Raw genomic sequence first — 17821 nt, 5'->3', positions numbered from 1 at the left:
TTTTGCGCCGTGAGACCTCCAGATGCGCATCAACGACTTTACATTGAAATCACTTGCGCTTAACGCCTCTACCACGGCTGGTCTGAACACAGCATAACAAAAGTCCTTTACAAAAATGCAACTTTTTTTGAAAGCAGAGGGTCTCTTCTTTCATTTGATATTTTATATATTTATATTTTTAAAGAAGAACATTTTCTGGAAGGCATTTAACTTTTGTGAAACTCATTTAAAAATATGCTAGCACTGGCTTGGAACCAGTGGCGGCTCGTGACTGTTTATCTGAGGGGCACTAATTCGAAATAAGTGTTCGGACTGTCATGTGTGTGGTTCATTTTTCAAAATATGTGTTTTGCACGTCGAGAGATCCTGTGTGCATTACGTGTTTTGTCAAAAGAACTGCCTGCTGCACACCCGTCAAAACCGTTTATGATAAAAGAGACACTCACGTATACAAAATACACGCAAGACACTCCCTAAACACAAAACTCTGATTACGCATAAGATTATGTGAGTATCTGGCAAACGCGAGTGTCTTTTGTTATCATAAACCCTTAAGACACGTCTGCAGCAGGCACTTATTTTGACAAGACACGTGATGCACACAGGATCTCTCAAAGCGCAGAACACATATTTTGAAATTACGAACCACACACATGACGGGCTACATACATGTTGTGACAAACTTCGCATCGAGCGCCCTCGAAAAAAGAATGCTTTGAACCTTTTTTACGCTGGCAGGTAAAGAGTTAATCCTTTGGCAGCCCTAAAAAAACACTTATATCCTTTGTCTTTTACATTAATTAAAGACTGCTTTGGTACCCATATAGCCAGTGGTAAAAAATAAAGTATGATGTTTTATTGTTAATGTGTAATTGACTCAGTAAATGTCTCTCTTTTATTGGGGATTCATTTTAGGAAATTTTTTCTTGGTATTAGAATATGATGGTCATGTAAATAAATACTGTATTTGTTTATCAGGAACATGTGACTCGAGAGGATGCTCGTAGTCTGAGTCCTCGGCAGTGTGCCGCCATGGATCTAGTGCTGCCCACCATCAAGGTACTGTATCTGGTTTTGTAGCCATATGATAAAGACATTGTCCTACCCTTAGTGTTAGTTTAAGATGGCAGATTTAAAGGAGTGATTTGCCACTCAGTTTTCCAGCCCATAACTCCCTTTTCCTTCAGGGACTCATTCAGTCTTCATTGTCTCCAAAGAAACCTCCTCTTGTGAATTTGTCATAACGTTTAAATCCTGCCCATCAGTGATCTGAACGCTAAATCTCATTTGTGAAGTTACTGAAGCAGAAGCCTTGAATTAAACTCTTCTTGTTATAATGGATGTGTCAGATTATAGAAAGGAAAGATACATGCGCAGGATTATCAGTAAGATCATCAATGTGTAAGAATAAGAAAAATATTGTAGATGTTTTATAAGTAAATAAAAACATGCATGATGGGGCTTTAATGTAACCTGCGTCTGAGATTTATGATTTCATGAGCCTTTAGCTTAAACAACAAAGGGAACTGGATGTTTAATGTGACTCATCCCAAATGCATGCTGGGAAATTATGAATAATAAAGGAGAAATAATGCACCAACAAAAGATCAAAACAGCCGTTGTTTTTCATCTAATCTCAATTTTTTTTTATCTAATGTGTGTTCCAACAGCACAAACACTAAGCCTAAGAATGAGTTAATGATAAAACATCATTATATTTTTTTTAAAGCTATTGTCTGTCTTATTTACAGCATATACAAAATAGCATAATACAGATTTTTGAAGAGCTCAAATTAGGGATGCATAACTGTGTATAATAATTATGTATAAATAAATATGCACACATGCATGTATAATTTTTAGAAAAAATATATATTTATAAATTAAGTATTTATATATAATATAAATTATACATAAATATAAAAATGTATATACACATGAAAACATTTTTTAAATATACAATATACATTTATCTATGCAAAGTTATTATACACAGTTCACACACATATATGATGTAAACAAAAACTTTTATTTTGCTATAGAATCATCGCCATTAATCGTTATGCATCCCTAGCTCAAATGCAAAAGCCACCAAACGGCAACTCCGTCAAAAATGAGATAATAAAAATGACCGAATGCTCTCGGCATGATTATAGGTAATACTTTCACCTTAAATCCACTTAGTCTTGGCCTCAGCCATTCAGATATACCTTTTCATTTCTTCATGACACAACTAAAATGTTAAAATGTTTTTATCATCGCTGTTGCTGTATTGTGTAGCAGAGCTTTTAGTTTTTAGTTTCAAACTAACTAGTCGTCGTGTTTTTCCGCTCAGCAATATTTCCATGCGGGAGGGAACGGCTTGAAGAAAACCTTCTTGGAGAAGAGTCCTGAACTTAAGTCCTTGAAATACGCCCTGAGCCTTTACACGCAACCCACAGATGCCTTGATCAAGAAATATATATGCACCCAACTATCTCAAGGTAAGAGACTCATAGATCTGTCAGACTGGAGCTGGGAAACACGGTATTACTTTTATAGTGCTGTATTATTACTTGCCCACTGGTATTGAAAGAACGTAGTATGCAGTATGTGCGGTAAATCTGTGCACAGTATGTAGATTTTCTGTATATGTGGAAAACCTACAAGGATGACCTGCTACAAGTCATCATGCCAGAATGAGCAGTTTGCTATCCAGGCACGCAGCGTGTGATACTGAATCATTTCCGATCCCCATAGTGAGCCGTTTACATAGATAGAGAGAGAGTGTTTTAAAACATCATAGGCTCTTTCAGAGATATCTTGGTTTGCCAACAGTTAATAGGAGACAGTTAGGAAAATGTATTTATTTCCAAGATTATAATTCTCCGAAGTGGATACACAGCATAATAAAATCACATTAAAGATGCGCAGGTCTGTTTTTTTCCAGCTTTTATTAAATTATTTCTATTTTTATAACCTGCCCTGCACCCGCGACCATTAAATAGACATATTCGGCATTGTAATGTAAATGAAAACAGGCTTTATTTCAGCCTAAACAGCCATTAGATTACGTCACAACTATTTCTGAGAACCAGTCCCAAACATTAGATTTAGCATTTTTCATTTAATGATGTAAATTCCTGACCTTAATTTCTCATCATCTTCCATCTTTACTTTAATTTCTCCATTTGTTTTGTTTTTGTGACTGCTTGGCGCTTTCGTGACATAAAAAACAAAGGTTTGGGATATCATGCAAGTTGTATTGCTATGTTACCGAGCCCCTAAGGTGACATTGGAGTAAAAAAATCAAAATTTTAGTTTCATGTGCTCACGTAAAACCTTTCAAGTGCAGAAGTGCTCACGTGAAAATGTTGCGTGCGCACGTGAAACTATTGCGTTTAGTTTCGCATGCGCACGTGAAACTTTCATTTCATTTTTGCTCCATGTCCCTTTAGGGGCTCCGTACTATGTAGACCTACATAGACCTACGTATTTTAACCTTATTAGAACCTAATAAAATTTGAAAATATATATTCCCAAATATTTAATATACGTTATAGGGAATTGCACACAACATACATGGGTTTTTTAATTTAGTTTTTAGTGACCCGCCCCAACCCACCACGCAAATAAAGTGACAATTTCTTTACCTGACCTTCGGGTATGTTGCGGGTATGTTGTGAGAATTGCATGCAACATACGTGTTTTTTTTTTTTATGACACGCCCCAACCCACCACGCAAATAAAGTGACAATTTCTTTACCCGACCCGCAGATTACCTGGTTAAATATTTGACACATTTAATTTAAACCCAATTTTTCTGGATCTTTGTGTTATTTTCTACTGATTTTTAGTGTTGAAAGTGTTTCTTACATAAATAATCATGATGATTATTGCGTGTGTCTTATCGAATGTAGTATCATGTCAGCAATAACCTGGCTACGCTGAATGATGTGCCATTTGATTACAATTTAAAGCAACACTATGTAGTTTCCATGTAAAAATGACTCACAGCTCCCCCATGTGGTTGAAAAGCGCAACAGTGCCTTGTATCAGACACTCTTCTGCAGGCAGGGGGAGGGGCGGGGCTGTGTTTCCTACCCTCCACCGCCACTTTCAGAGTGTGCTTGTAGCAGCTAGGAGGCTGCTCAGGTTGCAGCAACAGTACAATTTGTCCAGTTAAAAATTGTTCTATCACTGAAATAATTTTAGAGACATTATTTAAAGGTAAAAAAACTACATAGTGTTGCTTTAAGTGCTAGTCATCCCGAGTTGCCAGATATTAGTACGAAAACAAACAAAATAGGCCATAAAGAAAAAAATATAACTTCAGATCTTGTTTTTCAGAAATAAAGACATTGCTAACACTAACCTTGACATTCTGACTTTATGAATTTCCCAAAGTGTCACATTAATTGCTAAAAGATTCAATACTATGTCTAAAGAGGATTTTTCACAATGGGATCTGGCAACACTGCAAATGCTGCACCCACGACCGACAGCGTCTCACAGCTGCTTGAGACAATTTCTGTCATTTTATGCTAAACTATACAGTAAACTAATTTAATTTAATATACGTTATAGGGAATTGCACGCAACATACATGGGTTTTTTTAATTTAGTTTTTAATGACCCGCCCCAACCTGCCATGCAAAAAAAAGTGACAATTTCTTTACCAAACCTGCGGGTTACCTGCGGGTATGTTGTGGGAATTGCACCCAACATACATGTTTTTTATTTAGTTTTTAATGACCCGCCCCAACCCACCACGCAAATAAAGTGAAAATTTCTTTACCCAACCTGCGGGTATGTTGTGAGAATTGCATGCAACATACGTGGGTTTTTTTATTTCGTTTTTAATGACCCGCCCCAACCCACCACGCAAATTAAATGACAATTTCTTTTCCCGACCCGCGGATTACCTGGTTATAAGTTGACCCGTGCATCAAATGTTCATCATTGCATATACACTTTAAAAAAAAATTGTTGGATCGACGTAATTTAATTTTGTACACCAGTTCAACATGATTGAATCAAGTTTTCTTAAAATGAAATTTATTTTAATTTATATTAAATTCATTTTAAGAAAGCCTAATTTAATCATGTGCAACCGATGACCAGAAGTTTTTTTCAGTGTAGTATACTGTTTCACATGCTATTTAACAAAAAATAGTAAGCAAGTATACAGTGTTTACTGTGTCTGTTTCTGTTCCCCAAAGCTCCTGAGGTCAAAATCAATCTGTTTTAATGTGTCCTACACAATATGGTGTATATTTCTGGGTGTACAGTATTTCTTTTGAGGTGATGAGCTGTGTTTGCTTGCTCTTATTTTGTTAATAATTCATCTGAGTTCACATGCGCTGTAATTCATCATTTTAGTTCTGGGGTTTTCTGTCGGGCAAGTGATGGAAAACCAGGGTTCCTTTGGTTCTGAGGGGGAAATCTCTGCTGGTTTACACCATATATTTCAAAGATGTCACACTGGGTCAGGATTACAAAAGTTTTCAGGAAAGAAACTTGAATTACAAACTCAGTCTAGAGCACAGCTTCACTGTCTACATGATAATAACTGGGTTTAGTATTCACCATTTATATATGATATATTTGGAGAGATTGAAACTTTAACTGGGTTATATTCAGTGTAATAAGCATGTGATTGTGCGCTATGAACTTTGACCGTTTGAAACAGGCTGTGGAGATTTTCAATTCAGTTCTTATAACTGGAGGGAAATGAACTCATCTATTCTGTTTGTCTCTGAATTCAAAGCTTCACACAGTTCAGATGTAATCATGGCCGCAGCCAGGGTTTGAAAATTAGTGGGGTCCAGGGGGTTAAGGGTTAAATTGTATCCCATGAGAAAAAAAGTGCACTAAAATACACTAAGTACCCTTAGTAAATGTACTAAAATGTAAAAAGTTATTTTATTTCAATCTGTGGGAGATCTGTTGTGTATATCTATTTAATTCCTTTCATAAACATCTGCTGCTCAATGTACTGCAGTATTTTGTTGTAAACAATGCAAGAAGAGCAGGTGTGATCAATATTCATTTACATATGAGCTGAAGAATTGTGAGAAGACCTGTTAGGTTTGATGTGTAAATCTGTCGAACGAGTTCACAGTCTGCCAGTGAGTTTTTCTTTTATATTATGAAATCAATTTCTCATCAATTGACCTCTTCGGAGCGAAATGACTAATCTGAAATTGATGTCTTTTCTAGAACAAACAGTTTTAATTTGGTTTGCCAGCTGTTGTTATGTATTACACATCTGATGGTGCTAACAAAATACATCCACATTCTTGTCAGACATCTGTGTCAGAAACACAGCGTTTGTTACGAGAGGTCAGAGAGCAGATGAGAACAGAGACGAGGTTAATCTGATCTGAATCGATTGGTGATGTCTGTCATGAGACCTGGAGGTCATTCTGTACTCTTTCATTTAGCTAACACCCATCATTTGCCTGTAAATTAGTTTGAGTGAATGTGACCTGATACTAAACCCACTCATCGCTCCTCCATCATTCTCCACAACTTCTGTTTCAAACTGATCATCTGACCAGATTCATCTCTCCAAAAGAGTTCAGATTCAACTAAAGGCCTGCAGTGTTTCGCATTCATTGACGAGACTATGACGGCCCGCCAAAGTCTACTTTGTTCTGCCGCAGTCTTAAAGGAAAACACCACAGTTTTTCAATATTTTACTATGTTCTTACCTCAACTTAGATGAATTAATACATACCAATCTTTTTTCAATGGGTGCACTTAATCTTTGTACAGCGCATTGTGAATGTGTTAGCATTTAGCCTAGCCCCATTCATTCTTTAGGATCCAAACAGGGATGAATTTAGAAGCCACCAAACACTTCCATGTTTTCCCTATTTAAAGACTGTTACATGAGTAGTTACACGAGTAAGTATGGTGGCACAAAATAAAAGTGGAGATATTTTAAGCTGATAAAAATGAGAACTATATTGTATGGCGGAAGAGCACTTAGTTTGCAGCACTTTGACCTCGGCGATGTGATGCGCTGGTTGATCCGAAATGAGCGGGTGCCTGTGGTCATCCGTGGTTACGAGTCATCCAAAAATATTTTTAATGATACTCGGGTCGCGGTCAGTCGGGTCATTTGAAATAAAGATGCCAATTAACTATTTTAAACAATTACTACTTTTAAAAATGCGGGCCATGGAGCGGGTCGGGTACAATACTTTTTTTTTTTTGGTCCGAGTTGCAGGTGGGTTAGTTGAAAACATCGGTCGGGTGCGGGTTGTTTATACATTGACCCGCGCATTACTGGTGCGCAGTAACATCATCACTTCTGACAACTTCACTTCTCGCTCAAACTTTGTCAATATTACTGCGCCTGAGGTGCTGCTTTTCTATGATGAAAAAAGTGGGTTTCCTTTTAAGACGAGCCAAATTCTTTCCTTATTACAACATAAATATTTCTAACGTTAAATTCTGCACTGTGGTTTTGTTCACAGTTAGACGAAATCCGTCCCCCTTTCTGTTGCTTCAGTACAATGTGCGCAGCACACACACAAACACGTACTGTACGAACACACCCCTTCTTGCAAAGCCCCGCCCACTTTGTTACTGAAATTATACAGGATTAATATTACTATACCTATTGTACTCTTTATAGATTGAGTCACTGGTCTTTTAAATGTACTCTCAAATTATTTAAGATTAATGGAAGACAGGGCTTTTTCTTAGCTCCAAAACTTTGAAATTCTTTACCGATTGAGATTAGGGAAGCTAAATCTTTGATATTTTTAAATTTTAGCTTAAAACTCATTTTTTAAGGTTACCTTTTAATTGATTTATTGTCTTTTATATTTATTTTACAATGTATTATGTCTCTTTAGTTTTAATATTTTTGTGTGCTGTATCTTTGTTGTTTTAATTGTTTCTGTACAGCGCTTTGAGATGTACATTTAAAAGAGCTATAAAAAATAAAGGTTATTATTATTATTATTATTATTATTATTATTAATTTTGCTCTTAAAATGCACAAAATTACAGCATTTACCCTTTAAAATATGCAAAATTTTCTTCCGGGTGCCCTCCCAGTGGAAAATATGTTGAGCACCCATAGTCTCACAAAATTCTGTGGGAAACACTAGCCAGAGATGATATTAATCACAATAGACTTTATGTTGAGGTAGTGAAGGACACAGTGAGTAAAAACGAATAAGGGAGAAACCAAGTAATGTAGATTTTCTTTTTTCAACATTAGTTCAAGTAAAAAGCAGGTTTTTCATTTTCTCTGTTAAACAGCTTTGCTTTGTGGGTATCGCTTTTAAATGATGTATTGAATTTCCCCAAATGTATAAAAAATGTGATGTGAAATTTTCAACATGTAATCTTTGCTTTGCATAGATGTTGGCCTTGAATGAAGGTATGGATGTGCAGGACTGACTTTAAATGAAACATCTGCAGTGTTTCTTTAGTTTTCACTTGTCTGTGTCTAAAACCTAGAATTCGCTTAATGTCTCCCTTTTAAGGGGCCGTTTTATGCTTTTTGGCTGGTTATTTACTTGCCTTGTCATCTCTGTGTAATGTAAATGCAGAACTGTGATAACGGTGATGTCATGCACATGCGTGAGTATTTCCAAAACAACAATGATTTTTGCTTGTTTTAGCTTATTTTAATGCTTGTTTTGTACAATTTTTAATAATTTTAAGTCATCTTGAGGCCCCCTTGGAAATCTGCTTAGGGCCCCGACCCCCTGGTTGGGAAAAACTGGCCTAGCCCCATTAATTCATTAGTTCATGGAAGTGTTTGGTGGCTTCTAAATTAATCCCTGTTAGGATCCTAAGGAATGAATGGAGCTAGGCTAAATGCTAACACATTCACGGCACGCTGTACAAAGATTAAGTGTACGCATTGAAAAAAGATAGGTATGTATTAAAGGTGCAGTGTGTAAATTTTAGTAGCATCTAGTGGTGAGGTTGCGAATTGCAACCAACAGCTTAGTCCACGGCTTAAGGGCGATTTATAGTCGTGCGTAGGTCCTACGCCGTAGCTACGTGGCTATCCGTAGCCTGTGCGTAGCTCTGCGTAGCCTGACGCGCACTCACAAAATTTCTAACAGCGCGTTGGCTCTACGCGGACCGCAAGCTCTGTGATTGGTCCACCAGAACCCCTCCCGTCAGGTAAAAAAACTGCGTCATAGGTATTTCCGTTTGTGACGGTGAAAACAAAGATGAGCCAAGTTGAGGAGTGATTTAACTCAAACTGAAACATAAGTCACTGTTTATTTACTTCCATCATTGCTGGTCTTCTCAAATTATACACAACAAGTTGCTATTTCTTCTTCGTTTGTGGGTTAACTTGCTTAGCTTCTTCTTCTCTGACGACTTCTGCTGCTACTGTGGTCACACGCGTGATTACTGCCAACCAGCGGTTTCGCGTGTGTTTGCACGTCGACGCGGACGGCGACGCACAAGTATAAATGAAAACCGACGCGGAACCTACGCCGTCGCTGCTACGCCGTAGGACCTACGCACGACTATAAATCGCCCTTTACCCCTCGCTTTTGAAACACATAGAGAAGCTACGGTAGCCGCCACCGGACAAACATCTCATCGTGGAAGACAACTTAGTAAAAAAATGTTGTCTGTTAAGGGCTTCTGTAGAAACATGGCAGCACAAAATGGCGACTTCCATGTAATGGGACCCTCGGTGTTTGTAGATAAAAACATCTCATTCTAAGGTAATAAACACATAACGGTTCATTATGAAAGGTCTTCAAACACCTCTAATAATGTAGTTTTGAATTATTTAGCATTTCTGTCAAGAGATCCTTTTAAAATTTACACACTGCACCTTTAATTCATCTAAATTGAGGTAAGAACATAGTAAAATATTGAAAAACGGTGGTGTTTTCCTTTAAGAGAGCATTCTAAATAGTATGGAAATCTCAGACCACTCATCTCTATGTGCTACTGTTTGTATGTTAATGAGAAAGACAATCCCAGAATGCATTGCATTGGAATGGAAATAGTGATGCTATAAATTTCTAGGCAGAACACTTGGTTCAGAAATGAGGCTATTGTGTTAAAAAATCTGGTGCCATATTTTCAATTATCAGTTACGACACATTCTGCTTGCTTTTGCAGGAATATTTATTGGATGCATGTAAGCAATGATCATTTATCATGCGGGTGAAAAGACTGCACATCCGTGCGTGTGTGTGTGGTTTTGTTGAACGCTGGTGTAAACACCCCTTTGAGAGTTTACATGAAGCACTGGCGCTCTATTAAAATGCAGGACACATTCAAACCCAATGATCTGCTTAATAGTTTGTGTTTCTGTCACTCCTAAATTAAGAAAAATCTCTCACTCCTTACATTTGTCCTCAACACTTATCTGAATACATTACAAATATTTATTTGTTTTCAGGTCAGTCAACGTCTGGATCATTCGGGGAGGTGGCAGTCCAGGTGGATCTGATCTCTCACCCCGGCACAGGAGAGCACAAAGTCAGCGTTAAAGGTAGCAGTTTATTCAGGATTAATGTACTGTGAGCTCTGATGTTGAGGTTACGACAAGTGATTGGAATGAACTTGTTTCTCTTTGCCACAGACAGTATACTCATTTAATCAATTTGTGTAATTTCACTGCTAATGTGTTTAGATTGAGGGAGACATTTGCTGGTGCTTTAATTACCAGGATGAAAGTTTCCTCTGTGTTTAATGGCACTCAGCAGGGCTCTTTATCCACAACTCCATCTCTATTTAATGAACTACAGAGAGACACCTGAACTATAAACCTAATCGATATCCAAAACCTGTCACCAACAACTAACATGACTAACAAAATACCATTACACACAGACAGATCATGATACACAAATGGATGGATCATGACAGACAGATCATGAAGACACATAGACAGATGGATCATGACAGTTCAGACAGGTAGATTAGCTGGTCAAAGGGATAGTTCACGCTTAAATGAATAGATGTTCAATCATGATGAACATTCATGTTGCTTCAAAAAAGTCAGTTATCAATACAGAAATGAATAATTATTATTAACAATAATGTGTTATGTGACGTAACCTGTGACTCCTCCGCTTTTCAGTGGTGGGTGTGAACAACATGAACTGGCAGACCAATGCCATGTTCCGCCCATTCGTGGAGATCAACGCTATTGGACCGCACCTGGCTGACAAGAAACGAAAGTTTAGCACCAAAACTAAGAACAACAACTGGTCTCCAAAATACAATGAAACATTCCAGTAGTAAGTCTAACACTGTACCATGATAATATTAATGGATTGTTAGATAAATGCTTATAACTTTTGAATTTTGTCAGCGTTTTGGGCCATACCAAATTATATGTAAGGAATCATTGTCGACGGGCCGTTGAATTATTCGAAAATAAGCACACCCGGTAATCCGTTACACAGCGGGTGTGCATTATTTTCAATTATACCACGGGCCTGTTGAATGCTTTATTCTGATTGGTTGAGAAATGTTCCACGGGTGTTGATTATTTTTCTGAGTAATTGACGGGGTGCTGATCGGAATAATTGACTCCGGTCCTTTCAATTGTTTTTAACAGCAATCTTAGCGCTGTGCTGCGTTACCACCTGGTGCATTCTTTCCGAATAATTTAATGGCCCATCGTCAATTATTCCCTACATAATTTAAAGCAGTGATTCCCAACCGGGGGTACGCGTACCCCAGGGGGTACGTGAAGAGTTTCCAGGGGGTACGCGAAAAGATTTACATTTTACTTTGATCTCATTTACTTTTAATAAAAATGTCTTTCGTTTGTCCAGTCATTTACCTAAGATTGATTTTTGTGAGGAAAGCATTGTAAAAAGGACAACTTTGTAATTTTAATCTTATCATTAATATAATTAGGCGTCAAGAGTAAATGCGCTGCATGATCCAAAACGCAATAGCGATGTCCAACTCAAGAAAGATCTGACTATTTTCAATGAACCTGAATAGTTTCTAAAGACACAAAGTTTATTAACTATAAATAATGTTCAAATAATGCTATAATATTCATTCCCGCTGCCATTACATTTTCAAATTATGCAAAAAAAACTTTTGCATTGTTTTTGGCTAACATATATTGTCCCGTATGATGTCTTTTGTATTTATAGAGAATGTCTTAACACATTTTGTTTCTCTTAATATTTGAACTGAATAATTTAACTTATTTGCACACTTTAATTATCAGTAACTTAAATTGAGATTGTAGTAAATTTAGGGCATTTACTAAAAAGGACGTTAGAGCTCAATTCCAAATAAGCACCGGAGTGGACAATTTGCGTGTGATTTACTACAAAGGCGCAAATAAAATACACAGGCACAATAATGACATATGCACATTTCTATAATGACCATTGCAATCTATAAGAGCAGCACAATTTAGTACAGGGTCGCAAATAAGAGACCTCGGCAGGACATCGCAATGAAAATGCGGATTGCGGAGTGTGAAATTCCAGCTAAGTGAAAGTAAGAACAGGAGGACGAAAGATGAACGGTAAAAGAAGTTTGAAATACCTGATTTGACTTCTCCTCGTGACTTCTCCTCCTCTTTTCTCCAGCAAATTAAACATAGCATGGCTTGGCAAACTATATATATATTTTTTAAAGTATGTTCCTCTGGCAAAATTTAATACTCTCCTCGCATTAATGTTGCTTCTAAAAGGAAAACTTCCACAAATGCAAATGCAATAAGGTCGCAAAAGTAACACCTTTTCAGAGCGAAATATCTACTGCGTGTCTTTAGTAAGTTCAGTCGTTATTTAACGCCAAAATGATGGTTTGCGCAAGCTGTAAAAGGCCCTTAAAGGGGTCATATGATTAAATTTTTTTAATTTGTAAAATAAGTCTTTGGCGTACCCAGAACCCATATGTGAAGTTTTATCTCAAAACACCCAACAGATAATTAATTATAGCATGTCAAAATTGCCATTTTGTAGGGCTGAGTAAAATGTGCCGTTTTTGGGTGTGTCTTTTAAAATGCAAATGAGCTGATAAAATGCAAACACTGATCACAATGATACTGGTTTGTTGAAATAAACATGCTACATCAGTCAGTGCTTTTTACTTTAATGTTTAAAATTAATAAATATTACTAATTATTTGTCTTTAAAACACAACTTAGGTTTAGTTTCGATGAAGGGGTACTTGAGCCTTACTGATAGGGCTGTGGGGGTACTTGGGGCAAAAAAGGTTGGGAACCACTGATTTAAAGGACCGGAGTCTTATACCACGGTTACCACTAGGGGTGTAAAAAATCATAAAAATTCTAGACTTATTATGAACACGTGCTAATCTGTTTGCTTTAAATTTATATCTTCTGTATGTGAATGTTGATTCATACCAAAATGCTTTTTTGCATAGTTGTGTTTGACACATGAAAACGTCTCGGGTTACATATGTAACTGTTGTTCCCTGAGAAGGGAAGAGACGCTGCGTCTCCCTTGCCATACTTCCTGCGTCCCTGTAACGGCGTCTTTGGCAATATTTCAGATAGCGATATACTTCCTGGCTCCCGCGTCACCCTGTCGTTGTCGTAAAGCCTCACCATTAGTTGAATTTGATACAGATTCAGACGCACTTACCCCTGGAGGCGTCCCCAAAGTGTCACCGCAGTGACGCAGCGCGAGTTCCCTCGAAAGGGAACTGTAACAATGTATCTTAAAAGGTAACACGATGTAACCTTGCTCTTACTTGAAATGTGTCCCACATTTAGTCCTTGAATTTGAGGGTATTGGACCTGGAAAGTCCTTGAAAGGTCCTTGAATTTGAAGTTAACTACGGTGTGGGAACCCTGAACTTTGGTTCTTGGTGGTTATTTTAAGACATTTGTCAGGTTAGCTTTGCGTATTACAGAAAAATAATCAACACCCCTGGAAAATTTCTCAACAAATCTGAATAAAGCATATATGGTAAAATAAAATAAAATTTCATTTCATTTCATGGGAACTTTAAACTTGATAATGAACTGAATAATAGTTTGTCCTATAATGACATACAGTATAATTGACTAAAGCTATCATCCATACTTGATGTTTGTTTCATGATGTGACAGGACCGAATGACTTTAAAGATTTTTATTTTCTTGCTAAAAAAGCAAAACACAAAGGTTGTCAAACTGAGGAAAAGTTGTGTTTTTCATTGCTTTGCTGAATGAATGAGCTAAACAAACACTTCACACATCATCACAAACTTTAGGCTTCCAAATGATTTAAAAGCATGGGCTGTCAAAAGATTAATCGCGATTAATCGTATACAAATTAAAAGTTTGTGTTTGCATAATATATCTGTGTGTGCACATGCATACACACATGCATTTAAGAAAAAAAATATTCATGTACATTTTTTAATTTATTTATATATATAATAGAAAATATATTAAAAATATATACATGTAAATGTTTCTTAATTCATACATGCATATGTGTGTATTTATATAAACAAAATAATTATACACAGTGCAGACATATATATTATGCCAAAACAAACTTTTATTTTGTATGCGATTAATCGTGATTAATCTTTTGACAGCCCTAAAACGCACAAATCACCAAAGATAAGCTGCATGAATTTGAATTTATTGAAAGGATAGTCCCTTGAGATGTAACATCTAATTTTCAAGGGGGTCCCAAAAACACGAACAGAATACAAAACACAATAACCTTACAAAACAGACACACTATAGATAAAATAAAAAACTCAGCATAATACATCATTAACATGACAAATTTATAACAAACAAAAAAAAACTCAAATCGTCTAAATAAATAAATAAATAAATATAATAATAATAATATTATTAATAATAATAATAATCAATCAAAGTAATAAAGTAATGCATCAAAGCATGAATTAATGCATGCCTATTGTTATCATTGTAACGGGAAATAAGCATATTTTCTTGTAATACAGTACAGTGATGGAAAAAAATATTGTCCATCAAATCTACATAGATTAAATTTAGGACTGAAAATATTAAATGTATTTTTATTAAATGTATTAAAATTCAAATAATGTACAGCTTTTTGGCAGAGTACAGCAAGGATTTATACAATTTAAATAAATACCCAATTTATATTACATTAATAAAGTAGTTTGTTTCCATTTACTTTTTGTTTTTTCAACTGTATTGACCAAATCGCCTTCAAGCCACAGAAAGCCTACAAAACCAAATCCTCTACATAAAGATTTACATCTGATAGTCCCCTTTAAAGCTTTCAAGGCTCTTGTGGATAATTAAGACTCAGCTTTACTGGCGCGCTTCAACTAAAAACCCTGCATTTTACAATTGAATAGACATTCACAGCTAAAAGTCAACTGATTAAACTTTCACTGCATAAAGCGACAGAAACTCAAAGCACATCTTTCGATATTTAAGAGCCTTTTAGTCCAATAGAGTCTTAAACTATCATAAGAGCCCTTATGTGTGTTCTCATTGTGTAAATGTACTTTCTGTGTCTGACAGATCCTAAATTAAAAGTCTATCCAGTCTCACAAAATGAAGGTCGAGATCAACAGCATGTAACTTTATCAAAAAAGTCCGATCTGGTATTAAACTAATATAAATGATGCGTTTGTGCTCTTTCCAGCGTGCTGAGTAATGAGCACGGCCCTGAGGCCTACGAGCTTCACATTTCCGTGAAGGACTATTGCTTCGCCCGAGAGGATCGCATCATCGGCATGACGGTCCTGCAGCTCCGGGAACTGGCGGAGAAAGGCAACGTGAACGCCAGCTATCCGCTCGTCAGAAACATTACGATGGACGAAACCGGCCTGACCATCATGAGAATACTGTCACAAAGGACCAACGACGAAGTGGCCAAAGAGTTTGTGCGTCTCAAAACGGACACGCGCTCAGCCGAGGAAGTATCGTGAAGAGATTCGTTGGGGAAACGATATGGCGACAGGCGGTTGTGTTTGTTTTTGTGCATGTGTGTAAAACATCTGTTGGAATGTTCATTTTAAACTACAAGTACGTACAAAGTGTTTACCTACCGTATGCTCTCTCTATCAAATATTATATTCTACAAAGTTACGTTCAAGAGACGTTGAATACAGTTTTGTATGACGATTAGTCTTTTTGAACAGATATTGTATTTGTTCAGATAAAGTGCCAAACTTGATGAGTTTAAGAAAAAAAAATCTATAGTCTAAATACAAATGCGTCTGAATTATTGGTGAAGTCTTTCTAAATTTGCTCGATTCTTTTGTCCGGTGTGCGTCATCCTCTCTTTAAATGTGTAGCGGTTTTCCTTTGTTTTCCGTTTCCTTTTTTTTCTTATTGTTTTGCTTCCATCAAGACAGCACTCGTGGTCTCGTTTTCTTGGTGACGTCTCTCCTCCCATGTGTTCACAGTCACTATGGGCATCAGGTCGGATTCTCACCCTTACAACGTTTTGTATTTTAAGCCAAGACCATTTTTTAAATGGCGATGACTGCTACGAATCTCTTCATAAGTGTTTGTAATTTTATAGCTGTTGACAACATGATAAACACCTTGTGTGCTGCCGGTCCGGGCAGAGAGGGGTGAAACGATCTTTATCGTTTGTTTATTCGTATGTTTATTTACTTTAGGTTTTGTTTTTATAACAGGCTTCCAGCCTTTCTGAATTATCACTGTGAAAATGGGCTCTGAAAGGCAAAGCTTACGTCACATTTGCTGAATCTTTCATATCATCATTCATTTATTTTTAACAGTGTTTATTTTGAAAAAATAAAAACTGCCAAAGTTATATCTGAAGTTGTTCAGACAAAAACAACCCATAAACTGTATAAAAAGCAGTCTATACTTATGTGCAGATTGTCGAGAAGCCGGTATCAGAGTTTATTTTGGGGTTTTTTGGTGAAATTGTTTGATAAGTGGTAAATAGAAAACATTATATCAATCACTGTCATTTCATTTATTTTTGTTTACAGAGGAAAAGTTTAACATTTGGTATTTATGCAACATTCCTATGTATTGCACTGATGGCAAATTGTATGTCATGTAAATATATTTAGTGACAAATTGTAAAGAAAGACTCATTGTTTTGCATTTTAAGCAACTCATTTACACTATATTACAGTATTGCAGTATTGTACAAGCAGTTATTGAAGATTCACATTTATTTTCCATATATAGAGAGAGACGTTATACAGTATATTTCACCTGTCCAGGTCACATTTTACCCCAAAATCAAAAGACTTTAAAAGTTTAACAATGCTTCATGGCAAAGTCATTTGAATCCTAAATTACTATAACTGTTAAAAATGTATTTAATGCAGTAATGTGCTTTAATTTCAAATGGTGATGAGAGCAAGACTCTAAAAGGTCCTAAAATATGTCTTAATCTCTTCAGTTCACTTTTTGTTTGAATTCGATTTTCGGGTGAACTTTGATCTGAACATGTTGGTGTTTCTGCTATATGAGTTTATGTTGGTTTCAAAAGGACATCTGATCATTTAGCCAATTACAATTTGAATTAAAAACAATATTTTTCACTTAAAGAAGAAGTTCAGTACCCGAGAATTTTCAGGTGTTTCTTGTATCACCTCCCACCTCTACAATGGCTGCATAGGTGCACTGGATCAATCCTTTCTAAAATGCATTAAACTTTCATTTACAAAGACGTAAAACTCACCGAGTGGTCAGGGGTGTTCACTGGTATGCTCACACAAAAATCGCTGCAAAAGATGCTTTCCAACAGGTTTTATCGTAGTTTTTGCCAACTCCATTGACTTGTATTAGATGTGATGTAAGGTACGGTATTACTCCGCGCCAGGGACTTTGTTTGTATTCTTGCAATTGGCAAAGGCAGATTATCGCCACCACCTGGGCTGGAGTGTT

General features: G+C 36.5%; 1 protein-coding gene across 3 annotated transcripts in view; it reads left to right on the top strand.

Annotated features, from left to right (window-relative positions):
- The window catches only part of LOC135773845 (protein unc-13 homolog C), a 178893-nt gene extending 162178 nt beyond the window's left edge, over positions 1-16715 (top strand). For all 3 annotated transcript variants that reach the window (XM_065283701.1, XM_065283702.1, XM_065283700.1), the window contains 5 exons: positions 979-1059; positions 2336-2483; positions 10391-10483; positions 11075-11234; positions 15585-16715. In XM_065283701.1, coding sequence (XP_065139773.1) covers positions 979-1059; positions 2336-2483; positions 10391-10483; positions 11075-11234; positions 15585-15870 — 768 coding nt within the window. In that variant the 3' untranslated portion in view covers positions 15871-16715. The remainder of the gene's footprint in view (positions 1-978; positions 1060-2335; positions 2484-10390; positions 10484-11074; positions 11235-15584) is intronic.
- The last annotated feature ends 1106 nt before the right edge of the window (positions 16716-17821 follow it).

The sequence above is a fragment of the Paramisgurnus dabryanus genome, chromosome 9 (assembly GCF_030506205.2).
Source record: "Paramisgurnus dabryanus chromosome 9, PD_genome_1.1, whole genome shotgun sequence".
Classification (NCBI taxonomy): Eukaryota; Metazoa; Chordata; class Actinopteri; order Cypriniformes; family Cobitidae; genus Paramisgurnus; species Paramisgurnus dabryanus.
This window is presented reverse-complemented; position numbering and strand designations above follow the sequence as displayed.